This window comes from Agelaius phoeniceus, chromosome 3 (assembly GCF_051311805.1).
Source record: "Agelaius phoeniceus isolate bAgePho1 chromosome 3, bAgePho1.hap1, whole genome shotgun sequence".
Lineage (NCBI taxonomy): Eukaryota > Metazoa > Chordata > Aves > Passeriformes > Icteridae > Agelaius > Agelaius phoeniceus.
Genome location: NC_135267.1, coordinates 108,758,907 through 108,780,363, shown reverse-complemented (window position 1 = coordinate 108,780,363; position 21,457 = coordinate 108,758,907). Strand labels below are relative to the sequence as shown.

At 41.7% G+C, this 21,457-nt stretch overlaps 1 protein-coding gene across 2 annotated transcripts in view; it reads left to right on the top strand.

Annotated features, from left to right (window-relative positions):
• TP53BP2 (tumor protein p53 binding protein 2) overlaps positions 1–21,457 on the top strand; it is a 56,840-nt gene that overhangs the window by 34,247 nt on the left and 1,136 nt on the right. For both annotated transcript variants that reach the window (XM_054629392.2, XM_077176117.1), the window contains 12 exons: positions 1,955–2,129; positions 3,490–3,671; positions 4,035–4,199; positions 4,613–4,850; positions 6,486–6,614; positions 7,793–7,932; positions 8,696–9,185; positions 9,615–10,396; positions 12,264–12,401; positions 12,971–13,104; positions 14,108–14,274; positions 17,845–18,044. In XM_054629392.2, the coding sequence (XP_054485367.2) occupies positions 1,955–2,129; positions 3,490–3,671; positions 4,035–4,199; positions 4,613–4,850; positions 6,486–6,614; positions 7,793–7,932; positions 8,696–9,185; positions 9,615–10,396; positions 12,264–12,401; positions 12,971–13,104; positions 14,108–14,274; positions 17,845–18,044 (2,940 nt within the window). The remainder of the gene's footprint in view (positions 1–1,954; positions 2,130–3,489; positions 3,672–4,034; positions 4,200–4,612; positions 4,851–6,485; positions 6,615–7,792; positions 7,933–8,695; positions 9,186–9,614; positions 10,397–12,263; positions 12,402–12,970; positions 13,105–14,107; positions 14,275–17,844; positions 18,045–21,457) is intronic.

The window sequence follows — 21,457 nt, the reverse complement described above, 5'->3', positions numbered from 1 at the left end:
ATAACAGAAAAGCTAATGGAAGCACACAGGGTGCTCCTGAATTGTGTGGGGGAAAAAATACTCTGAATGCATCTGCAGAATGGTGGCACAGAGCTCATGTTTTGTTTGAGTGTTGTTGGTACACATTACTCTTGAAAATGTAACAGAAAATGCTGCTTTTGGCAGGGAATTGTGAAATGTGAGCCTGTCTTGAAGAGGGCTCATCTGTCTGGGTGGGTGTTCCATGGATTTCAGAATGTGCTTTGCTGGGGAAGAAGGCTGCTCTGGACATCTGCTCTGAGTACTTTTCCTGTGTCACACACCCTCTCTCCCCCTCCCTTTGAGATCAGTTCTGTGTGTCTGTATGTTTAGTACCTTGCTCAGTTCCCTTGGCCCTCAATAATTGTATCTCAGGGGAATTCTTCAAGCCGTGGCTTTCTAATAGTTCTGAGCACATGCTAAGTGATATTATGGCCTGTCAAAATAGCCAATAAAGCTTTTTCTGCTTGTGGTAAGAACAGGTGCAACTATGATGCAGGAAATTGGTCAATCAACCAAGTGATGAGAAGTTTCACCTGAAATGTAGCAGCACAATTAATATCCACACTGCTTTGTTTGGTTGGCCAAAGAATTTTGCCCTCTTCTCAGTTCCAGCTGAGATGTGTTTATATGTGAGGGGCCTAAACTTCCACAGCTTCTGTTTCACTCACAGGTGATATACAGGCAATACACCCTGGTCTTATAAATAACACTGTAGTCACAAGAAATAGGAACACTATTTTTACTGTAAATGATTTTAAAAATAAAAACATGAGTTTGAGTCTGGATAGCTACCCATTGGGTGGGTTTGAAGAAGAGTAGCCTTGTGGGTGTCCCATTGGTAGGTTTTTTCATTTCAGTGCCTGCCTGGAACAAACTTGCTTTCCTAGGTGCCTCTTCAGAGTGACTTTCCATTGCCTCTTTCCTGCCTTCTGAAATCAGATGCAATATTAAAAATAGATTCTGAGGGAGGAAAAATACCCTTTCTTTTTAGACACGAGCTGTAATCTCTTTTTTTTTTTTTTGTGACATTTTCCTGCGTGGGAGTGACTCTAAAGTAGTGCATACACTGAGCCTGGTCCTGGTTTTCTCCAAAAGGCAGGCTCACTTTTTTGCTCTGCCTTTTTTATTCCAAGTGCACAAGAATCCCTATTTTCTAAATCTGACTGGTGATTTTTTTCTTTCTTTTGTGGGTTTGGTTTTCTTGGAGGAAGTGTGGATTTCTAATGTTAGGAAGCAGTGGTAGTCTTGGATTTTAGTGAGTGCTTGAGAAAGTCTCACTAGTTCTACTCCCCTGAAGCAACCTGTGATCTCCAGAGGTGGAAGCCATGCATAATGACCAGTGATTTAAAGGAATTTTTTGTAGATGATCTAGTGGTCTCATGGTATTTTCTAAGTCTAAACTAGACATATGTATGTAGAAACTGATAACACGTTATTTTACTCTCTAAATGCAAAAAGATCCTCTCCACTAAGGTGATATCTGTTGTTCAAATGAAGGCCAGTTCACTGTAAAGGTTTTCCAGTGTCTTGATGTGTGGTAATCATTATCAGGAGATAATGGTCTGCTATCTGATCATTATCAGAGGTTTGGTGTGCAGCCATCCTCCATCTCAAGGAGGTTTTAGCAGAACTAGTAAAAGGTACAAAATAGTAATGGAAATTACCAGTAATTTATGGAATACCTTCTACATAAAGAATGTCTAATATTCTCCAGCATGACTTAGTTGTTTAAAATGTGATATAATGTGATATAATGATATAATGTGATCTAATGAAATATGATAGAGATATGTAAAGTACAAACAGCATGGAGAAGGTGGAGAGGAAGAAGTGTAGCTCCAGAGCTGAGGACTGATTAAAACAAATTATAAGTGTCTTGGAACATGAATGCTTCAATTTTTCTTAGACTTCAGAATCTTTGTCTTGACTGCAGGAGCAGCGCCTGAAATTCCTGAAGCAGCAAGATCAGCGACAGCAGCAGCAAGCTGCTGAACAGGAAAAACTGAAGAGATTAAAGGAAATTGCTGAGAATCAAGAAGCCAAGCTTAAGAAAGTGAGAGCATTGAAAGGTCATGTGGAACAAAAAAGACTCAGCAATGGGAAATTAGGTGAGTTGCTGCTTAGGGAATGTAGCCTGGGATTTTTCACAAAATGCAGTTCTTAGAAGTCAAAAATTTCTGGTGATTTCAGTGATTCAGAGGAGTTATTTACAGCATTCCAGGAGATGGTAATCTTAACAGTTTCACATGTTGTGTTTACCAAGAGAACTCATGGCTGACCTAGAACAAAATATATTTTCTTACTATATTTTAAAACATCCTGTAAGAGCACCCTGTATTTTGAGCCTAGCATGTCTGCTCTTTAATTACAGTCTACTTTTTTTCCTTACTTGAATACCTTTGTGCACCACAGTAACTTTTTCCATCCTTGATGTCAATACCCTACACATTTAGAGTGTTATTTTCTTGGCTTTAACAAAGCTTAGCCTGGTACCCAAGTTACCTTCTATGCATGAGGTAACTAATGACCAAATTAGCTGCATATTTGCTTTTTAGTTATGTGAATCTGACCAGGGTCTCACTTGCTATAGTACTGGTTGGGTGCTTATAGTTCAGCATGTTGGTACAACATTAAGTCTGAAATAAATATTTATTCTTCTGCCTACCTTTTCATGCTCTCTGTGGTGCAGAACTTGTTATTTCCAGCCTGACTCAACTGAAAACATGAATGTTGTTTTAGTAGGAAGCATTTTGGCTGACAGAGAAAGCAAAAGTGTTTTGCTGTTGGAGAATCCCTTTTCTGCTTGGGTTCTGTTGCACAAAAGAAATGCATGTTTTAAGGCTTGGAAGGATGGTAGAATAATCAAAGATCTTGCAGCATGTGAATCTGTTTTCCTGCACCATCCCCAGCAGGTCTGATTTTGGTACTTGCTCAAATTCTTAGTGATTTCTTAAACTTCATTCTACAATAGAATAGTTTCAGCAGTGGGAGCAGCTGATGACAGATGTTTGTAATAGACCCGAAAAAGCTCTCTGAAGTCTTTGTTTAATGTGACAGCTTGGGTGTTTTGTCACTGAGTTCTTATGACCTAAATTCAGAGTTCCAAGCATCATAAATATGCCTTGTGGTTTAGTGAGTATCTGCCTGCTGAATTCAGCATTCAGTGAATTTAGGCTTCTCCAGATGAATTCAGTCTGGCATAGTGGTTTTGTTTATTTCAATACTTAGGAAAGTTTAAAAAAAAAAAAAGCTCTCTTTCCCTCCCTGTCAGTGCTCTCTCTAAGTAGACCAAATTTCCATAACCATTCTAGTGAGCCTGCATTTGCCAGAGCTCAGAGGAAGAGCTGGTGTGACAGGGCAGTGGCTTTGGCTGAGCAGCCCTGCTCTGCCTCCTTAAGTGCTGCCTTGGAAGCAGCCCACGCTGGGCTGTTTCTCAGGGCAGCTATTGTGCTCTGCCCTTCTTTGCAGTGGAGGAGATTGAACAGATGAACAGCCTGTTCCAGCAAAAGCAGCGCGAGCTGGTGCTGGCCGTGTCCAAAGTGGAGGAGCTCACCAGGCAACTGGAGATGCTGAAGAACGGCAGGATTGATGGTTACCATGACAACCAGTCGGCTGTAGCTGAGCTCGACCGCCTCTACAAGGAGCTGCAGGTAATGGGGGGCCAGCCTGGGACCCTCAGCTCTTCTGGGCTTAAAGTTGGTTGGGTTGTTTCTTACCTTGTTGGAAAGAAATCCCGTTGCTCCTGTTCCTGCCAGGGCTGTGTGTGACAGCTTGCATGCTGGATAGTTGTGCTGGGTTTAAGGTGAAGAGGGGAAGGAGCACACACTGTCTGTACCTTTCCTTTCTGCAAGATTTGGAGTCCAACCAAAGTTTTCTCCAGAGGGAAAACATGACTTGACTTTTTAGAAGGCTTTTCTCTTTCCAACCGTTTCCTGTCCTCAATCCTGAAAGTGAATTTGTTTTTATTTTGGTTGTTTTCCCCTCCTCCCCCACTGCTTTGTGAATTTATTCAGTTGAGGAACAAACTGAACCAGGAGCAGAATGCCAAGCTGCAGCAACAGAGGGAGTGTTTGAACAAGCGCAACTTGGAGGTGGCAGTCATGGACAAGCGTGTTAATGAGCTGCGCGAGCGGCTCTGGAAGAAAAAGGCAGCTCTGCAACAGAAAGAGAATGTGCCAGTAAGTGGGGGCTATTTCATAACTAAAACATTAATTCTGTGTCTGGTCTGTACAGCCTGAAGTAAAGACTTGCTTGGGGGGAAGGCTGTGGGGATGCTAGACTTGTTGTCTTTATCCATATGTGCTGGAAGTCTTGTATTATTAAAGTGCTTTTCGTGGTACATTAGTGTTAACCTACTTACTCTTTACAGACAAGAAGTCTTATGTTGTTGTGGAATTCTATTTTAGATTTTTTTTTGCTATTACTACCTCAGCTTTATAATTCTTAGAGCTGTTTCAAAAAAGCACTTTTGATACTGGAGTATCATTTGCTACTAGTTCTATTCTTTTCTACTTATTTTTTAAACTCTGTGAATGGATACTGCAGAATAAAATTCTTTATATTTTCCTCTTTTTTTTTTTTTCCCATCAAGGTTTCTTCAGATGGGAATTTACCACAGCCAGTGGCTTCTGCTCCAAGCCGAGTGGCAGCAGTAGGTCCTTATATCCAGTCCTCTACTATGCCACGTATTGCTTCCAGACCTGAGCTCTTGGTGAAGCCAGCATTTTCAGATGGGACACAAGCTCTGCAGGTACCTGATGGGCCACTGAAAACACAAACACTGCCCAATATGAGAGCTGGGAACAGTTCACAAGCTAAAGCTCCCGCAGGTAATAGCTTACAATTAATATTTTTTGGTCCAGACATGTTTTGTTTCCTTCCCTCACAGCTCTGTTTTGATGCTTTGTCTTTTGAAAAGCAAAGTGTTATTTGAGATGCCAGTATTGCTACTTGCCATGTTTTCTGCACTAGTGAATATATTTTATAAGCACTGAGGTTCTATGATTCAATGTTAAAAATGAAGTGAATCTATCAGTGAGCACTTTGAGTTGTTACACAGCATGGACTAGAGGAGGACTTTTCTATAATTTCTATTATTTTCTATAATTATGTATTTTAAAGTTCTCCTAAGAACCATCCAACAGTGTGTGTTTGTGTTTCTAGAGACAATTCTAGTACATACCTGGTGCCTGGATTTAAAAACTAGCAGTGCCAAGTTTTCTGATTGTGCATTTTGGAAATGACACCTGTAAAGGATTAACCAACATGACAAATGTCACAAAGGAGCTGATTGCTTGTAGCACAGAAATAGCAGTGATGTTACTGACTTGCTGGAGAGTGAGGTTTGGCCTCTCCTCCTTGGAGAGTTAATGGAGATTTGTTGGCTTCTCTCTGTGGCTTTCTCCTCTGAGAGACAGTTCAGTTCAGTAAGAGAAGTCTAAGGAAACTTTTAGAGAGTTGTGAATATCTCTTCTGTGCTGTCCTGGGAGAAGATTCCCTTTTCACTTGGGAGAGAAGTGAAACACTGAAGCAAGAAATGGAGACTGAGCTTGCAGAATAGTTCTGTTTATTTTCTATCTCCCTTCTTCCATCTCCAATTCTGGCAGATACTGCAGTGAACATTGCACAAAAGCAGTTCCAAATGTCTCTTGCTGTATTGGAGAATGGAGGATTGTTTCTTTTTATTTGGTTTGCTCATCCTAAAACTTTTGGAGTGTAATTTAAGCTCTAGACCACACAAAATTTGAATTTTTGCTAGAGGAATGCATGGTGGTTAGCTATTTGAACCTCTTATTTTTTAGCATTTGGACAAAAGGACTGCTTTCCTTTTGGTAGTTTGTCAGCATGAAATTTTCTGCTGCTGCTTATTATTATTGTTTAAATTTAACATTACTTAGGTTATTTAGAATTTAATAGAGAGAATTTGGTGAAATATGGAGACTTCAAGCATTTTCTTAGTGGTTTTTGCAGATCTCTGCTCCAGTGAATGTAAAGATCATAGATCTTTAATGCAGACCCTATATGCACATTAAACACACAGATGAATCTTCTCCTTTTTTGGCTATCCCTGGCAGAGTCTGTCTATGCTTTCAAGCATCATGTTTTTCTTTGCACAATATATCTTTTTTATACTTAACATTGTATCACTTTTAGCACAGATACTCAAGGAGAGTTTCCTACTAACTGGAAATAAGCCAATCTAGAGAAGTTTCTTTTTTGAATGCTTTAAATGCAGATGTGTGCTGTAACAGAGTTCTGCTACTGCTTTTGGTAGTTGTTCTTGAACTTCATTTGCATTCTCTTTTTGAAACAAATGAAAATCTCTAATGAGAGGTTTTATAGCTGTTAACCTCTGTGTGATACTTTTACATTGGCTAGACCTGACTCTTACAGAAAAAAACTACTGTAATAAGTCAATAAAAACTACTATTCTAGCTTAATCTGTTCCACTTAATCTCTCCTAGGTTCTGTGGTCCCCAATGCAAAACCTTCCCCATCTGCTCCTGACTGGAGTAGTTCAAGTACAGACAATCACATTAATCAAGGATCAGCCTCGACTTCAGGAAAAGGAATTGTGACAAATGAAGGACAAGGTATGTTCTTGTGTGCTTGGCTAATCTTAAAATTTGGAGAATCTAGTTGATGATACCTCTCTTCAAAATGCTTCAGTAAATAACTGAGAATTCATTTGAAAGCACAACAGAAATATCAAAGAACATTGCCATTGCTATTGGAATTACAAGGCGACTCCCATGACAGGGAGAAATGATGAGGAGGACTCCATAGTATCAGAAGGCTAATTAATTACTTTATTATACTATATTATTCTATATTATATTACACTCTATTGCATTACATCTAAACTGAATCTGCATAAGCACTCAACTGCCCAGAATCTTGTGACTGTCTGCTGACTGACAGTCTGCACACGTGCTTGGCCCTGATAGGCTAAGGAAACAAAACACCATCACTCTGGGTAAACAATCTCCATATTGCATTCTACTTTGGCACAGCACAGGAGCAGTGAATGAGAGAAGAATTGTTTTGATCATTCTTTTCTCTGCTTCTCTCAGTGAGAATGTCAATCCCACGCTTTACTATGGTGTTGCAGGGTTTTTAAGAAGAAAGAAACCAAACCCACAACTTGCATCAGGTGGTGAAGAAGATCCTAGTTCCTTCTTACATCCCCCTGTTGAATTTGCATAATACAGCATTTGACAGGCCCAGGGGCCCATAGTGCAGAGATAGGATGCAAAAAGTATCCCCTGCATACACTCTGGTAAATCTTGCACACAGCAGTATAGGAAAGCAGGACAACCCTGATGATGGGGAGAAATAATGAGGAGGACTCCATCTTATCAGAAGGCTAATTAATTACTTTATTATACTATATCATTCTATATTATGTTACACTGTATTACACTGCATCTGCCAAGCACTCAACTACACAGAATCTCATGACTGTCAGCCGACATGCACACATGGATTCAATTGATCAGTGAATCAAAACACACCAGAATCCAATCAAGCAAATTCCTTCAGGTAAATAACCTTCTTTAATGCATTCCACTTGTTCCAAAACACAGGAGCAGTAAATGAGCTAAGAATTGTGTTTTCTTTCTCTGAGGTTCAGAGAATGTGAATCCTAGAAATATCTTCGGGAAGTTGTGCCTTGCATTTCTCTGTGAATGGAAATGCGGCGACACAGCAAGACTCTCACCCCTACAGTTGTGCCATCCCTTTTGAAAGTTGTCTCCTCTCTCTTCAACAGCAGCTGAAGGAGAAGCTCTTTTACGAGACAGAGAGAAGAAAGTGCGTCCATTCTCCATGTTTGACTCTGTGGAGCAGTCTGCTGGGCTGGGCACGCTGAGGAAGAACCAGAGCAGCGAGGATCTCCTGAGGGAGGCACAGGTATGCAGGGAGCCCTGGCTGCTGCTTCCCATCTGCCAGGCCTTACCCACAGCTCTTCTCAGAGCTTGCTGCCAGCCACATTAGAAGTAGTGAGGTCAGCTTTTAAAAGATTGCTTCTGAGAAAAAAACCCTCTTAGGCTTTTAATGACAGTTGATAACTCCAAATGATTCTCTGCAGTCACTGTGGTGGGAATCTATCTCTGTATTACTTGTACAAGTGTGTATTTTCCCCCCCAAAGATACAAGGAGGCATTTACATGTTTGTTGTTTTTTTTTTTTTTTTCAAAATCATCTGAGTACTTTTTTCACTCTTTAATGCAACAGTGTCCTTCAGATGTTTGACAGCAATAAAACTTGCCACCTCAATTTTGGCATGAGGACAGAGTTTGATCAGGTAGAGGTACACTAGCCTACAACTAGGGGATGACAGGTGCTTTGTTGGAGAGCAGCCTCTTGCCAACTGAGTGTCTGATATCTCTAGAGAAATTACTGTGCCCTGTCATTGCTCTTGTTTTAGACATAGCTGTTACAGAAGAATTAAAGAGAATAGGTTCAAATTATTTAAAAACATCAATCATGCCAAAATGTTTCAAGCAGTTTCTTCCTGTTGTAAACCTTATTACAACATAGATGTGGTAAACCTTATTACAGCAGTAGTAGACATAAGATTCTGTGTCATACTTTGAGGCTCTTTGGTTCTTCATAGCAGAACTCCTAAATCATGTTTTACTGTTTTATCTTAATGATTTTTTTTCTCTTTCAGACAACCAATAAAAATGTAACCAAGGTGCCACCACCTGTCCCCACTAAACCAAAACAGATAAACTTGCCTTACTTTGGTCAAGCCAGTCACCTTCAACCTGCTGATACGAAGCTGGATGGAAACCTGCAGAAGTTGCCTTTGGCTATTGCAGCTGTGGGGAACAAGCAAAAACCAGTGGCACAGCAGCCTTCTCATCCTTCTCAGCAGATACAGCAAAGAATTTCAGTACCTCCTGCAGGTTCTTCCTCTAGCCAGGATCAAATTCTTCCTTCCTCCAAACAGGAGAGTCCCCCAGCAGCAGCTGTGAGACCTTTTACTCCTCAGCCATCCAAAGAGACTTCGCTGCCACCATTTCGAAAGCCTCAGACTGTGGCTGCCAGTTCCATTTACAGCATGTACACCCAGCAGCAGACTCCTGGGAAGAACTTCCAGCAGGCAGTGCAGAGTGCTTTGACGAGGGCACAGACCAGAGGACCACACTTCCCAAGTGGTAAGCACGTGGCGCTCTCCCTCTCTTCTGTCTGATAAACCTCAGATGGATGTTCTTTCCACCTGGTCTCTGGGTATGAAGCTGTTCTTCAGGCGAGTTAAGTGGGTGAGGGCAATGTAAGAGGGTGAGGGCAGTGTAAGAATCTTGGGTGGATCTTCCATCTGTGTAATAGTGTTAACAAGAAGTGCAGAATTTGTGTCTTGGGTTTGCAAGACAACTAATGATAGATCTGCTTACCAGATCGATTCTGTTCAGTTTTTTGTATTCTGCTTCTTTGCTCTACAGAAAGAATACACAACCTGATTGACCTTTCTTTGCTGTTGTTCTCTTGAACATTTGTTGAGTATTGAGTACTGTTCTCTTGAGTATTTGTTGTTATATCAAATACCCAACTTGTTTCCCCCGACCCCTCTCTGACCTGCTCCGCAGTGTACGGCAAGCCCGTGATGGCAGGAGCCGGCGTGCAGAACCAGCTGCCGCAGACGGACAACGTCTACTCCAACCTCCAGGGCAAGCCAGGCAGCCCAGAGCCCGAGATGGAAACTGCAGCCTCTGCTCATGAGAACCATGAACCAGAGAGGATCCCCCGGCCCCTGAGCCCCACCAAGCTGCTGCCCTTCCTGTCCAACCCCTACCGCAACCAGAGCGACGCCGACCTGGAGGCGCTGCGCAAGAAGCTGTCCAACGCGCCCCGGCCGCTGAAGAAACGCAGCTCCATCACTGAGCCCGAGGGGCCCAATGGCCCCAACATCCAGAAGCTGCTCTATCAGAGGACCACTCTGGCTGCAATGGAGACTATCTCAGCTCCCTCGCACCCCTCCAAGCAGACGGCATCGGCTGCCAGTCCTGAAAGCCCAGTGGAGATCCCAAATCCTTATCTAAGCACGGAGGCAGAGAAGGAAACGGCTGCTTCCGTGCCAGAAGCAGCTATTGCTGAGGAGCCAGAAAGCACAGGAGCAGAACAGAGTGAAGCTGCTCTTCCCCCTGTACCTTTGGACCCTGTACCTGAAGCTGTGTCAGACAGCGATGAACTCACTCAGCCCAAACCAGAAGAGCCAAACCTAGAAGCTCCACTGCCACTGGAGGTGTACATGGAAGAGTATCCTCCATACCCACCACCTCCCTATCCATCAGGGGAACCAGAGAGTTTGGGAGAGGACTCATTCAATATGAGACCTCCTGAAGTTACTGGACAGTTTTCCTTGCCTCCTGTAAGTATTAGCTTACAATGGGGGTGCCCTGTCAATAAATCATCTCGTGCTGCCATAAACCCTGTGCATTGTGTTGTAGAGCTCAGGCAGATGTGGGAGAACAGTCACACAGTCTAGAAGTCTCTCTGTTGGTATCTGTGCTATTTGTGTGATGCTCTTATCTCCAGACAGTAATGAAAAGTCTCTCTTGTCCCTAGAATTAATGACATAATCAAAAGTTTCAAACGGAATACACAAATAGTAAAACTCTACAGAGCTGTGAAGAATCCTTCCTTCTAGAAGTCTGGCTACACCCAGATTTTACTTCCTTTTTAAGAAAAATTAAAGCTGATTTTTTTTTCCCTTTAGGTACAGATACAGATTTCACAAGCATTTCCCACTATTGCTAGCATGAGCTGGGGACTAATTTTCTTAATCCTGGATTGCATCTTTTATCTGACAGTGCCTTTTTTGAAAAATATGTAGGAACAGACTTCTTTAGCTTTTATCTAAAAAAGTCATTTGTAGATATCAGCTGTTTGTACTTCTTCTTCTGAATGTTTCCTGAACTTCTTTGTAATCTGATTTACCATCAGTCTACTCTCAAGTTGCATCAAAATGGAGTCTCTTGGGGCTGGGAGGAGGCAGCATTTTGACTATTTTAGTTTGCAAGTTTGTATCTGTGTGGGGTATGATGTTATCTCAACTGTTGCAGAACAAAAATGCTTAATGTTTTTGATTTCTCAAAGACTTTCTTTAAAAACCTATCAAGAGTAGAGTTTTGATAACAGTTTTCATAACCTGATACATGAAAGTGTTTTCTTCCTCTGTCACTTCAATGCAGAGAAGTTAAAACATTTAAATGTGCTTTTTAACCTTGTAATTTGTGCATGGAGTAGACATTTTGTGTCTTCATGCTTTAAAGATTTTGTTCTTGCTCCCTTTTACAAGGAAACTTGAGTGGTAGGATTTCCTGAATTGTGAGAACTCATTTCTGCTTGGTTTTGTAGTAATTCTGCAATGATGAGAAGAAACCAGCCCAACTTCTTGATTTCATATTTAAATCCGTGGGTTCTTCTGCCAGGCCCACTCTTGGAAAAGCCTCTACTTTTGATATTACATACAAATCTACAGGCAGAAGAGCATTTTCATGGGAATCTCTAGTTAAATATCTTATCTCCACATGCCTGCTCTTGCAGAGTATGAGTCAGTTCTATTCATCTTTGCCTGGACATCTGTCAGAAATTTACATAGCCTCGTGAATGGTCTTATTGCTGCTGCCCAGGCAGCTGGGCGAGCGCTGAGCTAATGCAAGTGTGTTCCCTAAAGCAGTGGGTACAAACTCAGCTATAGAAATACTTGGCAATCAATGGGAGCATCTAAAGCAATTCTACACTTGGTTCTGTATTTTCCCAAAACCATTTTGTATCACTGCTTGCTCCTGCTAACCTCTGGTGTACTTACAGAAAATGTTAGGAACTTTAGATCAGCACTTACATTAGAGTACTTTGTGGAGTGTGCTGCTTGGTTTGTCTAACAGCTATGAGAGTTAATGGTGAAATTGTCCCAAAAACCAAAAAAAAAAAAAAAAAAATTGCATCTTTTCCTGATCTTTGGTGGTTTCACTTCTGTGTTGGTGTTTGATCAAAGTAACTTCTGTATGAGAGTTGAATAATGACCGTGTCCAGAGATAAAGGCAGAGATCTGTCATAACACGCTTAATCTAATATATTCACAACGTGTTTGGGGATTGGCAAAAAACACTATAAATTTCCTATTAAACACTTTTTTAGTTGATCATTTCTGCTGTCATTCCCAAATAAGCACTTTTTCAATCATCATCTTGCCAGGAAAAAAAGTGCCTGTAACTTGTGTCACCTTTTCACAGGGGAAGAGGACAAACTTGCGTAAGACTGGCTCTGAAAGGATTGGCCATGGAATGAGAGTGAAATTCAATCCCTTGGCATTGCTTCTGGATTCATCTTTGGAGGGGGAGTTTGACCTTGTGCAGAGAATAATTTATGAGGTACAAATGCTAATTTGTAAGACAAGGAATTTCAATCCTGGTTGAAACTGGGAAGTCATAGCTTTTCTGGACTAGTGCAGAACCTAGATCCGTTCTTGAGATTAAATCCTAACAGGTTCTAAGTGATTATACTTGGAGGCTGATTTTAAGTGTGTTAAATCCACAGTGGATTTTTAGCATCAAGACTATAAATTTGCAGGACACCTTTTTCTCATTTTTTATGTAGTGTTTCATTCCATGTCTGGCATGTTATCAGATAATTTGGTAGGCAAAATCCATGTGAACTTTGCTCACAGTTAAATAAACATAGATCAGAAATTTATTGAAAGTACTTTTAGTAAGTTATCAAGATCCTGTTTCTCTGAACCACACTGCTAAAGGGAGACTGCAAGCTTAAATATGAATCTTGGTGCAAAGTTGGTAGTGAATGTAGTCTTCTTGCTCACGTCCTACCTAGAAATACATCACAAATTCATATTTCACAATAATACAAGTGATTTTTGTATGAGAAGAGATGTTTATTCCAAAGAGTTTCACCTGAATGTGATTGTTCCTTTCTGGCTGGCCAGGTGGAAGATCCTAGCATGCCCAATGATGAAGGAATTACTGCTCTGCACAACGCTGTGTGTGCCGGGCACACGGAAATCGTGAAGTTCTTGGTGCAGTTTGGGGTGAATGTGAATGCTGCAGACAGTGATGGATGGTGAGACTTTCATTAAGTGCCTCCTTATGGATGTTCTCCACTAGAGTCAGGACTTGGGAGCTGCTGCAGGTCCCTCACAATGTCCCTTGCTTTTCTCCTGTGGAGCTGGCCATGAGTTTCTTTCCAAAGCAGAGCAACACCAGTTCTTTATGGGGCATCATATGGGACTGTGCAGATGAGAAATTAAAGCAATATTCCCTGTATGAAAAAACCATTGTAGGGGTGGACACAGTTGTCAGGAAATTGCTCTGTTTCTTTGAGATGTTGAAGACAGCTCATAATGAGCCCTGTGCTGAAATTCCCAATACTCTCTGTGAGATAACCTATAACTTAGTCATGCTCTGGGCAGTATCTAGCCCTGCAAACTCTCCCCAGTTCTTTGTCCAATCAGCCAACTTGAAACCAAAATAAAATGGAAAACCATAACCTTCAAACAAGCTTGCAGCTGATAATGTGTTACAAATCTGTTTTACAAACAACTAGGGAGATTATTTATGGAAGGCTGATGCAGGGGATAGTGATTTTACTGTTATTTTTGCCTATAACAGAAGTGCTTGAGGCCTAAAACTGAATAAAGATGCTTGTACTCCCTCAACCTGAGGGGTTATCACAATTACATGCACTTGTCACGAAGTCAAATCTCAAAGTAATTATCTAGATTGTAAGAGGCATGATGTCAGGAAGATTTCTGAGTGGGTTCTCAATATTGATTAATTGTTGAATTTTTAGTGCCTTAATGAATGTTCCTAAAATGTTAATGGATTACAGGAAGATAGAATGACTGGAGATCTGTATGGAAACTTAGCTGTAGGGCTCAAGCAGTTCTCAGTAGCTCCTGTTCCCTGTGAAAAGTGATTGCTCTTGCCGTGCTGAGTTAGGTGCTGTGCTGGGCAGGGCTGATTGCCCAGGACCTGCAGGCTTGGATGCTGTTTGCTCCCAGGGCTCTGTGAGCACTCTGTGAGCACTGAGAGTGAAGTGCTGTCCTTCTGTGCTTGCCTTGCAGGACCCCTCTGCACTGTGCAGCATCCTGCAATAACGTGCAGGTGTGCAAGTTCCTGGTGGAGTCGGGGGCAGCCGTGTTTGCCATGACCTACAGCGACATGCAGACGGCTGCGGACAAGTGCGAGGAGATGGAGGAGGGCTACACGCAGTGCTCCCAGTTCCTGTATGGTGAGTGCCATCCTGAGCCCTGCAGCACCCCAGGGGCTCCCCTGCTCTCGGCTTTTGTGTTGTTGGAATGGCTCCTGAGGGATTAAAAAGTCTTTTTTGCCAGCTCTGCGGTCGAGGAAGGAGTTGGGATTCCTCAGCTCTGGTTCTCAAGGTTGTTGATTTTATCTATTACATTCTTTTTCTGACCCACTGAGGTCTGTCCAGCAGGTTGGGTTGAGGCACACTGACCACCCTCAGGCTGGTGTTATCTTTTTATGCTAAGAACTAGGTGCACTTTATTTACAGTAATTTTCCAATACCTATCACCTGTGTTAGGCACTCTGTCTCTACCCTAAACCAATCCCGAAGTGTCACCATCAGAGCAGAAGATGGAGGGCAAGAAGAAGAAGGACAGGACGTGCCCAGATTCCTCCATCTTGCCTCTTGAACCCCCCATTCTAAATCCTCAAAATTCTACATTTTAACCCTGTGATAAATTCACTATCATTCTACTCAAACCTTTGGGGCTTGTAAATCTTCACCCAAAGTTGGTAATTTTTTCCATGGGCTAAAATCAAAGGCACAGGTGTCTTTGACTCCGTGCCAAGGTCTCTGAGCCCCTTGCCAGGGTCTGGAGTCCTCCAGGACAACCAGAGGAATGTCCTGGGTTCCGACACCCTGCCACCTCTCACTTCATGAGGAGGGGTTAATTACACACTCAGGTTAGGTGCCTGTGCCTCTTGGAAAGAGAGGCTTTCACCAGCTTCCTCAGTTCCATTGAGATTAACTTTGTAATACCCTGTGGAGGAGAGCTGAGGAACAGAAGGTTTCTTTATCTAAAAAGCTTTGACTGAAGCAGGTGCACTGACAGATGCACCACTTAGGTGAATCTTGCCACATAAGAACTTCTTTACATGAAAACAAAAGTGCTATGGATATGTCAGTGGGCAGTTTGTAGCTGTTACCTGGTGTCTTGAAATGAGTATTTCCTAATGTGCACCTTAGAAGCAGAAAAGGTGTTGCCAAGTTCCTGCCTTGATGGAGTTTGACTTTACCTTCTTTTTTTCTTCACTTGCATTTAAAAAGAAATCCCATATTAAGTTTAGATTTTATTCAAATAGTAAGGCTACAGAGATTCTATCTTGGAATGGAGAAAACTAATTCCCCCTAGGGTGTGCTGAGTATTAGGCAGTGAGGTTTTACATTACTTTACTGTATGTTTTGTGTGTAATGAGGTTTTAAATTACTTTTCTCTGTTTTGTATGTAGCTCATGTCCCCTAGGCACACACCAGCTGGTGTGTCATCTCTCTGCAAGAGGTTAGAGTAACAGCCATGTAACACAGCAGAAAAAGCTGTAAAACTGCCTTTCTGCTTTTGTGGCACAGCTGAGAGCTGAGTTTCTCTAAGCTGCTCCTAAGCCAGGAGATTTCAAAACAGTCTGTCCAGCTGTCCTCACTAAGCTTGAAAACTGTGTCTTTGGAGCCAAATATGTAGTTTTCTCTGTAAAGGGAGGAAGCCTTTTTAAGTGGCATCAAAAATTGTAGGCTAAGCAAAATTCCATTTGGTTTTGTATCCAGACTCTAAGGGAAGTCATCAACACCAAATACCCAAGGAAGAATGTAGGATTAGATTAAAAAATACTTGTATAATATTTTAAACTGGTTTTAACTCAGACATGAATTAAGAAAATGGTATATTTGTGTTGAATAGCTCTTGAGGGATTTCTTTCAGGAATTTGTCTAATTCTTAGATTCAGATAAACTGCCCATGAGATAAAGGAGGTCCATGATCTCATTATATACAGCATGAAGAAATCCATTCTTTTTTGTTTGTGGGGTTTTTTATGGACTGCCATTGATGATTTCACTTCATACTCTGTTTTTTGTTGAGTTTGGGATCTTGTGTTATGAGATACTTTTTGATGGGTCCTGAAAGGACTGTAAGGCTTTGGCCTATTAAGTTTGGCCAGTTTTTCCAGATTAAAACCACTGAAACTATCTCTTGATGGTATTGGTTGTTCTGCTACCAAATCTCCTTAATGTTTCATCAGAAATTAGTCCTATTGCTAAGACTGGTTCTGCTTGCCTGTAGTTACTGTAAGAAATTATTCCCTGCCTAAAACTGCTTCTGTAAAAGAAGTTTGGGAATGTGTATCTGTTCCAGAACTGCACTAAAACCTGGCCCTCTAAACTCATTATTAAGCTAATGAACCCTGGTGTAATTCATTGTTTCACCTCACCTTTTTTGTGGCAAATGATGTCCAATATCAAGTAAGAGGTACAGGTAGGTTTTAATAAAACCAATCATCCTTTAGCATTGATTAAATTACAGGTCTGATGCTGCTGAAGTATGGAAATTTTCACTTTCTTAAATGGGATGCCTGTGCTGGCTCTGTTTGCCCCACTACCCTGGTGTGACTACAAACACCCCTTCAGGACACCACATGCATTGTGTGAATCTTCTTTGTCTGCTTTGATGCTCTGTGCTCAGTCTTCCCTTCCCTGGGTGCAGAGCATGGCTTTGGCCAAAACCTCTGATTGTACCAAATGCAAAGCAAGGGAAGAGTTTCTCTGAGCAGAGCTTATCATGCACTGGGAGTAATTTAATGTTGTGTGCTGAGCTGGTGTGCAGAAGTGAAGAACTTGGTTTGAGCAGATGCTTCCTTTAGCAGATGTAGGTACGTGATGAAAAGGGAAAGGATGAGTTTTGTGATACAGTGTGCAGTGTACTCTCTGCTCCTGAAAGCACCAAAACCAGCCAAAAAAAAATATCAGGGTAGAATTCTGTATTTTAAAATAATTACCTAAGAGAAAATCAACTGGTGTACAAACTAAGATACATTTTCCAGTTTTCTCCCTAGAGGCTGAGGAAATGGGTACAGAAAGAAGGGTATCATCTCTGTCTACAGCTGTAAAATGAGCAAGTGCTGAATAAATCCTGCAGGCTGCATGTGTGTACTCCAAAACACCTTGGTCCAGAAATCATTTATCAGAACTGTGTTTCTGAAGGCAGTGTTTAAAACAAGAAAAAAAAAAAAAAACAGTGTTAGAAATGAAGAACTGCTAAGATAACCCAAAGCAGCTGCAGAGTAGCAGGCAAATCTCTCAGGTACAGGGCTGAGATGTAACTTGCTTTAAAGTTCTGAAATAACATGACCCAGGTGGTAAATGACACCACAAGCATCAAAATGACAGTGGTGGTCAACCCAAGCAGGTATTGCTATCTCTCTGTGACAAAAAGAGATTGCTATTGCACTAAGAGTACAGAAAGTGTTTCTTGCTTACCACTTAGGTCTAGAAGGTGTGGACACAAAAATATAACCTTTAATCAGCCAGTGCTGCTCTCCCCATTTGCCTTGTATTTTTTGAGCATGTTTAAGGAAGGAATCCATCTGCTGTAACTTCACAAAGCCACTTCTTCCAGGGCCAACTCTGAGTAGGCAGCATGGTGCCAAGTAGGTAGGAAGTTTGGTGGTTTTCTTTTTTCCTGGACCATCTTCCAGTAAAAATAAAGGAGCCTTCCCTCCTGTCATCCTTTTTATTTCTATCTTTCCTTCTCACTTGAGCTGCTCTGTGTTTGCAATGTTGCAGGGGTGCAGGAGAAGATGGGGATCATGAACAAAGGAGTGATTTATGGGCTGTGGGACTACGAGGCTCAGAACGACGACGAGCTGTCCATGAAGGAAGGAGACTGCATGACAATCCTGCGCCGCGAGGATGAGGAGGAGATCGAGTGGTGGTGGGCACGGCTCAACGACAAGGAGGGCTATGTGCCCAGAAACCTGCTAGGGGTGAGTCCTGGCTGCTTCCAGAGCCAAAAAAACCCCACCCCTGGATGTGGAGTGTACTCAGTATTGTGTTCTCCTTGGATCTCTTGCATGGAGGTGCAGCTTTAAGAGTCGAGAGGAAGGAGGTGACATTCTCCATCTTTATTTAGGGAGTTGAATGCCTTGGCAGAGTGGGTTAACACCCTCTGTTTAAGGTACTTAAGGTACTTACCCAGATTAATGGGTGCTATAGGAATGTCCCCCCCTGCTGACTGGAGTGACAAAACTATTCTTTGTCTCCTAAAACAGGAAAAAAAGCCCAGAAGTTTCTTTCCTCAATTAGCAAAAAAGACATCTCATAGGATCTTGGGGACTCCGCCTCAAACTTAAGGAAAGCCAATTAGACAGGAACCAAAAAGTCCCACCTAAGCAATTTACTAGAAAAAGAAGAGAACAAAGAAACCAATGGCTTTTGTGGGGTGTTTTACCAGGAGCAAGAACCTCTTGCACCTGGCTCAGATTTTCTCTGTAAAGAGCTTTGTTATTTTGGCCTTTAATAAAACTTTTGTGTTTCTAACACGACCACAACAGAAGCCATCCTGCTGATTTTATGCCTTCTAAGGTAGCTGAGCTATCTTGGGTGTGATATAAATCTCCAAGAGCTTATGAGACCTGGCTTGAGGAGACCATATATCAGGGTTGCCCATAAGAACAACATGTATCACCACCCTGCTGTACACAGCAGGCCCTAATACCAACCTTGTCTCACCATCTTAGAGAAAAAAAAAAACCCAAAACCCCAAACATGACATGTGCATAAGGCTTTCTTGAGCATGTTTGTCACTGTCATATTTTCTGAAAAATCTCTTTGCCCAAGATTTCTCTCCTGGGAAGCTGAGAAGGCTCAGAGAAAAAGGAAAACAGTATTATCTCATTTGTTTTTTCCTGTGTTTTTCTGCTTTGGAATGTAGTTGGAGATTGTTTATCCAACATGTGAATTGTTTTTACTTATTGGCCAATTATGGCCAAGCTGTTTAGGACTCTGAAAAGAGAGTCACAAGTTTTCATCAGTATCTTTTAGACTTCTGTCTGTATCCTTTCTGTATTCTTTAGTATAGTTTAGTATAGTATTCTTTAATAAAATATAAATCATAAAATAATAAATTAGCCTTCTGAGAACATGAAGTCAAATTCATCATTCCTTCCAATGACAGGGGTCTCAGAAAATACCACACATGTTCTCAGACACATGGGGTGATTTTAGGGCTGTCCTGTGTGGGGCCAGGAGCTGAATTCAGTGATTCCTTGGGGGGGTCCTTCCAACTCAGGATATTCTATGACTTTTTGAGAATTTTCCCTGTTTCCAAAAAGTGATGTACTGGCACAAAGGGCCTTCAGAACTGAAACTTGAGGAGTGAGTCATGAGTCCTTCCCTGTGTACACAGGGCACCTTTTGATCCAAGGAGATAAGCACTGCAAAAATCTAGGTTATCCTAGTGCTGGAAAACAGATTACATAGCTCAGTAAAGGCAGATCTTTGTTTTCTCCTGTGCTTTTAAAATAACATTTAACCTTACATGAATGGCCTCTCCTTCTCTCATCATCTTTTGTATTGCCTTTTATAAAATACAGATAAGATACTTTCAATTATGTCCCTGTGTTTCTCCTCATAGCTGAGTTGCTAGAAAATGATGGCAGATGGACACATATAGAAAAACTCCATTAAGCTTTTTTTCTGCAATTCTAGTTGCCCTGGTGCTGGAGATAAGAGGTTCTCCAAGATTAACCACTGTGAATTTTAGCTGATTGATGTATGATGCTTGAAAGAGGCTGAGTCCTTCCTCATGCAAATAATCCTTACTCTTAAACTGGTTGGATTTTGCAGAGCAGCTCTGTCTAATGCAAAATCAGTTTTCATGTCTGTATCATTTCCAGGTCAGGCCTAAACACCATGTACTTGTAAAATCCTGCCTAACATACTAGTCCTGCTCAGTTTTTTCCTCTCCAGAGTAAACATTTCTAAATTGAGAGCAGCTATTAGCCCTACACAGTAAGGTTAAAATGGCAGCTTTTTGATTTTTGCCTGCCCCGGGGTGAATTGTGCATGTAGTGCTTGTTCATAAGCTTGTGCTTTGAGCCTGAGCAGCAGTGTGTAAGAGCACAAGGAACATCTGTGCTTCTAGGGGAAAAAAGCACAAGGCAGCACAGATTAAACTGGAGATCAAAACTTACCTTTGCAAGCACAACACAATCCCAACAGAATCTTTGGGAGAAACTACACAGTATTTCTTAACTGTGACACTTGTGCCACTGAAATATCCTGTGGTGATTCTCCAAAGCAATTACTGGCCTTTTAATATAGCAGCTGAATTCTAATCTATGATTAGAATAGATCTGGTAGATTAATATATTCTTATTTTTATCATAGTTGCTTTTATCCTTTTGCAGCCAGGTGTACTGAATAAAAACAAGGATTAAATTATCTGTATCAGTGCTTTACCCTTCTTGGTGACTCCCTGGCTCCCTATGCTAATAAGATAATACTGTCAGGTGCTGTGATATTGTAACTGGCTGACTTCATCTCTGTGAGTGGTGAAATCACAGCAGGCTGAGCCAGACCTTGTGGTGAAGTCATTGGCCTTGTCTTAGTCCCTGAGAAAAGAAGAAAGTCAGTCTGGTTAAAGAGAGAAGGGGGCAGCTTTGAGGAGAGCTTTGGGCTGTAGACATGCTTCAGTTAGAGCACAGAGGATTCATCTCTCCTAACCGGGTGAAGTGAATGTCCCCATGAAGGCAGGAATGATGCATTTGACTCCATGTTCTCAGAAGGCTAATTTATTACTTTATAATACTGTATTATATGAAAGAATACTATACTAAACTAAAGAATATAGAAAAGGTACTTACTTAATGCTAAAAACATAATAATGAAAATTGGTGACTCTCTCCAGTCTGGACAGAGCTTGGCCCTGCTTGGCCAGAGTCAAAACAACTCACACCAGAATCCAATGAAACAATCACCTGTGGGTAAACAATCTCCAAACACATTCCACATGAGCACAACACAGAAGAAACAAACAAGATAAGAATTGTTTTCCTTTTTTCTGAGGCTTCTCAGCTTCCCAGGAGAAAAATCCTGGGTGAAGGGATTTTTTCAGAGAATGTGAATGCCACACTTGTCCCTGCTGTGTGCTGTCCCAGGCTGTGTCCTGTGAGATTTCCCCTGCAGGGACCAGTTTCCTGCAGGGCAGGTCATTCATGGAATTGGCCACACACCCTCCTCCACTCTCTGAAACTCCCCAACTTCCATAATCCTTCTGCAGACAGATGTTTCCAGCTTGCCCAAAGCAATACTGCCATAAAAGCTGATAGGTGGGAGAAAGCAAACCAGACTTCACCTCTCTGGTCCCTTTTATAAAACAGGGAACAGTCCCACAGTT